The following is a 6,315-nucleotide window of genomic DNA, read 5'->3' on the forward strand; positions in this document are numbered from 1 at the left end:
AGAGGTAAGGAGGATAATTCAACGTCGAGTTCTTCCTTTTGTATTTTACCATTTATGATGAAATTTGCTATTGTTACGATGAACAAGATTATGAGTAGCTAATTCCTTAGTCTAGGGTTTTGATGGAACCTGTTGAAGGATGAACTTCGTTTTATGTTAATATAGTTTGCCTGGTTTAATCTCTATTTATTCAACTACGTTCTTGTTGTAGTTAATTGATAGGATCCTCAATTAGTTGTGTCTATTTAGTATGTATTACTCGGGAGAGAGTGCATATTTAGGTAATTATTGAACAACAACACTCCCAAAGTATATGAGGGATTAATAACTGAGAGTTTAAAGGCGGGATTAAGAACCAGTTAATCTTGATATTGAAAAGTCAAATATGGTAGGATAAATATTTCCATTTATGAGCTTTATGGTTGGAAGATCATGACGACTAGAGGTTGGTTGACGTTTAATATCTAATGTTTTCAGCCTTGAGTTCATTATATTTTTAAAATTATGAGTTTATATATATTATTTATTACAATTTTATTAATTTTTATATATTAATATATGCTCTCAATAGGAAGTACTTGATTAAGATAAATCCGGTATCTCAAAGTGGCGCCCACCCTACTAACAGTAAACATAAAGAACAAAGGAAGGAATTAATGGCGGCAACAAGTGGAGCAATAGTACACAGGAAGTGGAAGAAAAAGTTTCGGTAGGTGGAAAAAGATAATAAAAAATCATCATTAAAAAAAAGTGGAAAGTGAATTTAAAAGAACAATGGAGTTGACTAATTAGGTTTTATATTATTATTTGAACACGAGTAAAAGTGATTAAGAAAATATAACTTGATAACAATGCACTGAATGCAGTTACAGTTGTAGTAGAAGGACCATTAAGTTGTTTCATTTTTATTAACTCTTATACAGAAAGCGTTTACTAATTTTCTTTTATTAGATAATAAAGAGTTATACGAATTACAATGTATGCATGACAAGATACAAATTTTAACCAAAACTGGTCATTGCTAATTAGTGTTGAGGAAAAGTAGGAGGCCTAAATGTTTCTTTTAAGAAAAAGTTACTAATCCACTTTTTATATGGTTTTTTGGTAGAACTTTGTATTAAATTTTGTAGAACTTTTCTTATTTTATTTTGGGTAAATAAACTCATATGTTTTGACCAATGCGCTCTTTTCATAACTGAACTCTTGAAAACATTAAAACAAGAAAAATTGAAAACCTTTAGGTACTCAAAATATGCTAATATTTTTTAGCAAACAATTTCATACTGCATATGTTATTTCTTTATTATGTTACATTAAATAATACTATTTTTTTTCAAGAAAATATTTTGACCTCCACCACTATTGTCATTCAACAGTGACCTCCAAATTGTTATCCCACGTGATACAAGGTGAAATACTGGATAATCTTTAATTTTTGTTTCTGGCCGATTGACTCATGAACATAATTTCAAGTTTTACAAATATTGCTCATGAGTAATATTTTTAATTTTTGACCTTGAAGTTCTGTCCATGGAACAAGCCAGTTTAAGAGTTAAAGACCCCCAAAAGTATTATATTTCTGTAATTTTTTGCATAACGTTGTCCTCCCCGGTAGTTTCTTGCCTCCATTATTATAGATTTTTTGCAACAATTGCTTTAATCTAGTTATTCTTAATGTAAACATTATGATTTAGCCAATTTGTGTTTTCTACTATACTCTTTTGTTTAATTTATTTGGTAAATATTTCTCAAAAGTTCCTTCACGAAAAAAATAGTAGTAACACATATATAAAAACATAAATACATAACTAGCTCTTTGTTTTGAAGTAGCTTCTCTTATTCGTGGAAGAAAGACACTTTATTTGGTAATGAAACACAATTGGCTGCAAAAGTAGATGCTAACGGCAAATTAATCAGATTGTAAAAAATTCTATATTGAGATAAATAGATTAACGAATAATTACAAAAAAAATTATATAAGAGAAATAAGCATGTTATGCTAAAGAAAAGGAAAGATCAGTGTTAGAAATGAGATCTCTGAAATTATTCATAATCATTAAATAAAAATTATAATTTTTCTATTATAATTTCAAAATAACTTATAGAATCCCTTGTAATTTTCGTTAAGACTAAAAAATTGTGATAAATGGTAAAAACTCTCTGAGACAAAACAACAAAATATAGCTCAGGAATGACGTCCTGAAACTTTAACCTTCCCTATGAGTCGCAAAAGGCGATTTTGCCTCTTGTTCTTTTTGCCCCTCAAATTTGTTTTTTTTTTGTTTGGGTTGGGGGAGGGGGGGGGGGGGGATTTTCAATATTTTTTCTTCTATCTCCACTGGTGTTTTTCTGACCCTTCTCTCTCTCTCTCCTCCTTTGTTCTTTCCCCAAAACAAGAATATCTGCATATATATATATATATATATATATATATATATATATATATATTCTTAATGGGTTAAAACCCTTTTTTGCCCCTTTTAATTTTCTTTCCGTTTGGTGGGATCCTTTTTCCTTTATGTTCCATAGGCAATTTTTTCTTTAGGTTGAAGAGAAACTCTTGAAAATAGACATGGCTGTGATGGATGAGATTGGAGTTGATGTCAGGTTAGACAGCTGAATTTCCCACCTCCCAAGAAACTTATTAATTGCTCTTTTTCTTCTCTGTTTGTAGATTATTTTTGGATATTTTCTTCATTTCTTGTTGAATTTGTTTAACTAATGTAAAATTTTAATAGAGGTGAACAATTCTTCTATCATTTGACAAGAACTGTAATTTTTAGGAACTTTTGGCTTTGTCATCTTTTGGGTTTTATTTGGGGGGAGGGGGGGGGGGGTTGAGATGTTGGGTATGTGAGTAATAATTTAAAGTTACAATCTTTTTGGTTGTATTCATGAATTATTGGAAATTCTGACGTGGGTCCATTTTGAGACTTCAAGAAATGAACTTGGATATTGGACTATTGGATTTTTGTCAATTCTTGAATTTGTGAACACTTTGAGGATTGTTGTTTGTTTATTGGGTGTATATGTAGTATTTTTTTCCTTTCATTTGATTTGAATGGAGTACTGTATGATTGATGCTGATGGATTGGGCAACAGCTCGGACATTGAAGTCGATGACATAAGGTGCGATAATATAGAGGAAAAAGATGTGAGTGATGAAGAGATTGATCCCGAGGAATTGGAGAGGCGAATGTGGAAGGATCGCGTCAAGCTCAAGAGGCTTAAGGAAAGGCAAAAACTTGCTGCACAGCAAGCTGCAGACAAGCAGAAGAATAAGCAAACCACCGATCAAGCTCGGCGGAAAAAGATGTCAAGAGCTCAGGATGGGATTCTGAAGTACATGTTGAAACTCATGGAGGTTTGCAAGGCTCGAGGATTTGTTTATGGCATCATACCAGAGAAGGGTAAACCAGTGAGCGGTGCGTCTGATAACATAAGAGCTTGGTGGAAGGAGAAGGTGAAGTTTGATAAGAACGGTCCTGCTGCAATAGCAAAGTATGAAGCAGAATGTCGTGCGAAAGGAGAGGGCGTTGGTAATCAAAATGGTAACCCGCAAAGCGTTCTGCAGGATTTGCAAGATGCAACGTTGGGGTCCCTTTTGTCTTCTTTAATGCAACATTGTGATCCACCTCAGCGGAAGTTCCCGCTGGAGAAAGGTGTCTCACCGCCCTGGTGGCCAACAGGAAACGAGGAATGGTGGGCAAAAATGGGACTGCCTAAGGGTCAGAAACCGCCGTACAAGAAGCCACATGATTTGAAGAAAATGTATAAAGTTGGTGTTCTAACTGCTGTTATAAAGCATATGTCACCTGATATCGCAAAGATCAGGAGACTAGTCCGGCAGTCAAAGTGTTTACAGGATAAGATGACTGCGAAGGAGAGCTCAATATGGTTAGCTGTCTTAAGTAGAGAGGAGTCCACTATCCAGCAACCGAGCAGTGACAACGGGTCATCCAGCATAAGCGAGGCACCTAATAGAATTCGCGGTGAAAAGAAGAAACCTTCTGTTGATAGTGAAAGTGATTATGATGTTGATGGTGTCAATGATGGTAATGACTCTGTTTCATCTAGGGATGAGAGGGGAAATGAACCATCGAATGCTCGTCCTCAATCTCACCAAGGTAAGGAGCAAGGAAATGGACAACGTCGAAAAAGAAAACGTGCTAGGTCGAACCCTCAACAGACTCAACTATCTCTCAACAACCAGCAACCTGATGATGAGGCTAGAAATACCTTACCTGATATAAACAATTCAAATGTGCTGTTTGCCGGGCACATCACAAATGAAAGCCAACCAGAGAAGGATCAACCTGAATTACAATTAAGAGACTCTAACCTTTCCGTGGTTCCATCAACTAATGCGGTCTCTACAGAGGATGCATTCATCGGCAATGGGCCATCAATTAATCCAGTGTTGGAAAACTCTGAGGTTGTCCCATATGAATCGAGGTTTCATCTTGGAACTCAAGATTCTGTTGTGCAGCACCAGCTTCATGATACTCAGTTGCAGAGCAGAACCCAATTTTCTGGGATGAATAATGAACCTAGAAGTTCCATATTTCATTATGTACCTCCAAACAATGGGTTACATAATGGACCTGAAAATTCTGTCATACATCATGAATTACAGGATCCTGGTTTTGCTCATGGATCTCAATATCCTAACTTGCATCAACCTCATATATATCAATATTATACACCGTCAGCTGAATTCGTGTCAGCTCATGATGAACAGCAGTCTCATTTGGCGTTCAATGAACCTCAGATTAAAACAAAGGATTCTGGAGTTAGGTCATCAGTGCTTCATGGAAATAGAAACGATGTTGCCAGAGAAGACCACCATTATGGAAAAGACACATTTGAGACTGATCATGATCGGCCTGTTGAGATGCATTTTGCATCTCCAGTTGCTGGTGGCTCACCGGATTATGCTAGACTCAGCAGTCCGTTTAACTTTGATCTTGATGTCCCGAGTACATTAGATACTGGTGATTTTGAACTATTCCTTGATGAAGACGTGATGACATTCTTTGCCTCGTAAACAACTATGCTAAAACTACAACATTTAGAATGTGAGTTACAGTAAACTGAGCTAATTCTCTCCCTCTTTGGTTGTTATTTAATAGTAATCTAATTGTTGTATCCTCACTTTTTTATGCAGGTACCTGAAAACTGCTGCAACATATAGTTAGCTGGAGTGAGTCCTCTCATAAAATGAGAACCGGGACTGTAAGTTATGGTATCGGCTGTCAAAATGTAAATTCAGTAGCAGAAATTCTTTTTTTCTTTTCCTTTTCTTGGCATGTCTTTTACATGTTGCAGACTTGTGCTTCGCGTAATTGGGATAGTTTCTGATTGAAAAAAGGCAGGAGAGCCGAAAGCCAGAGTTCCTTCTCATCTTCTTTATTCATAGCAAACTTACTCGTCGTGCTAAGAAATGTTTTCTCAAGTGCTACAAATCAAAATGGTTACACGTATTTGTTCCATTCTTGAGGAAAAGCATTAGTACATGTTCCAGTGCTCATTTCGAGGTTCTCTTTCTTTATAATATGGATACCACCACATTCATCAACAGCCTAATTAACATGCCAAGTAGGCTTCATTAATTGTGGAGCAGTTTGTGCCATTTGTTCTGGAAAATGGTAAGGTAATAACAGGAGTAAATGAAGAAGGGAAAAAGCAATGGAAATCTTTACGAGTGGTCTGAGTCTCGACACCAACTTTCCAATCCTTGCGGACTTGAATTGGATCTGTGCAAAGTAGGAGGTAAATCTGTACATAAGAGGAAATTTAGCTGAATTCCGAGTGAAAAAATATAAATCAGCACTCCTTCCCCTACCCCTCCCAACTTTCAACCCTTGAACAAACCATTATCTAAGTTTGAGTGTGTGAAGATTCTCTTGTAATGCCAAACAGCCAAAGAGATTGACTTTCTACGGTCTACTTTAAGCTAAAGTCTCTGCTTTCATTCCTGTCACAAAATCACAACTTGACACCATCTTAGTTACAAGAGCTTGACATCACCCTAGCATTGTCTTATTGAGCATCAAATGTTGAACATATGACTTAACTTTTATGTTCCATCTTAAAAATGTATTATTGTTGGTTTTACATTGAGTTGTGCTTTGGTTCAAAGAATGGGAAATCACATAATCCTGAATGACATGATTTAGAAGAATAACAAAATACAAATGATCTTCCTTGAACTTTAATTCTTTATTGTCAAATAGAAATGAGAGTATGGGATTGTTGTTGAGTATGACTAATTATGACATTCAGAAAAGAGCTTGTGCATCTCAAGTTATGTTT

General features: G+C 35.6%; 1 protein-coding gene across 2 annotated transcripts; it reads left to right on the plus strand.

The window, feature by feature from the left end:
- Positions 1-2,296: 2,296 nt before the first annotated feature.
- LOC107788361 (ETHYLENE INSENSITIVE 3-like 3 protein) lies at positions 2,297-5,492 on the plus strand. 2 transcript variants are annotated; one of them, XM_075244871.1, is made up of 3 exons: positions 2,297-2,607; positions 3,103-5,078; positions 5,168-5,492. In XM_075244871.1, exons 1-2 carry the CDS (start codon positions 2,573-2,575, stop codon positions 5,045-5,047), a joined length of 1,980 nt encoding a protein of 659 aa, XP_075100972.1. In that variant the 5' UTR covers positions 2,297-2,572; the 3' UTR covers positions 5,048-5,078; positions 5,168-5,492. The 2 variants fall into 2 exon arrangements, with proteins under 2 accessions (XP_075100972.1, XP_016465525.2); XM_016610039.2 differs by lacking the exon at positions 2,297-2,607 and having other exon boundaries at positions 2,924-5,078; positions 5,168-5,303.
- Positions 5,493-6,315: the final 823 nt, after the last annotated feature.

This window comes from Nicotiana tabacum, chromosome 22, assembly GCF_000715075.1.
Source record: "Nicotiana tabacum cultivar K326 chromosome 22, ASM71507v2, whole genome shotgun sequence".
NCBI classification, from domain to species: domain Eukaryota; kingdom Viridiplantae; phylum Streptophyta; class Magnoliopsida; order Solanales; family Solanaceae; genus Nicotiana; species Nicotiana tabacum.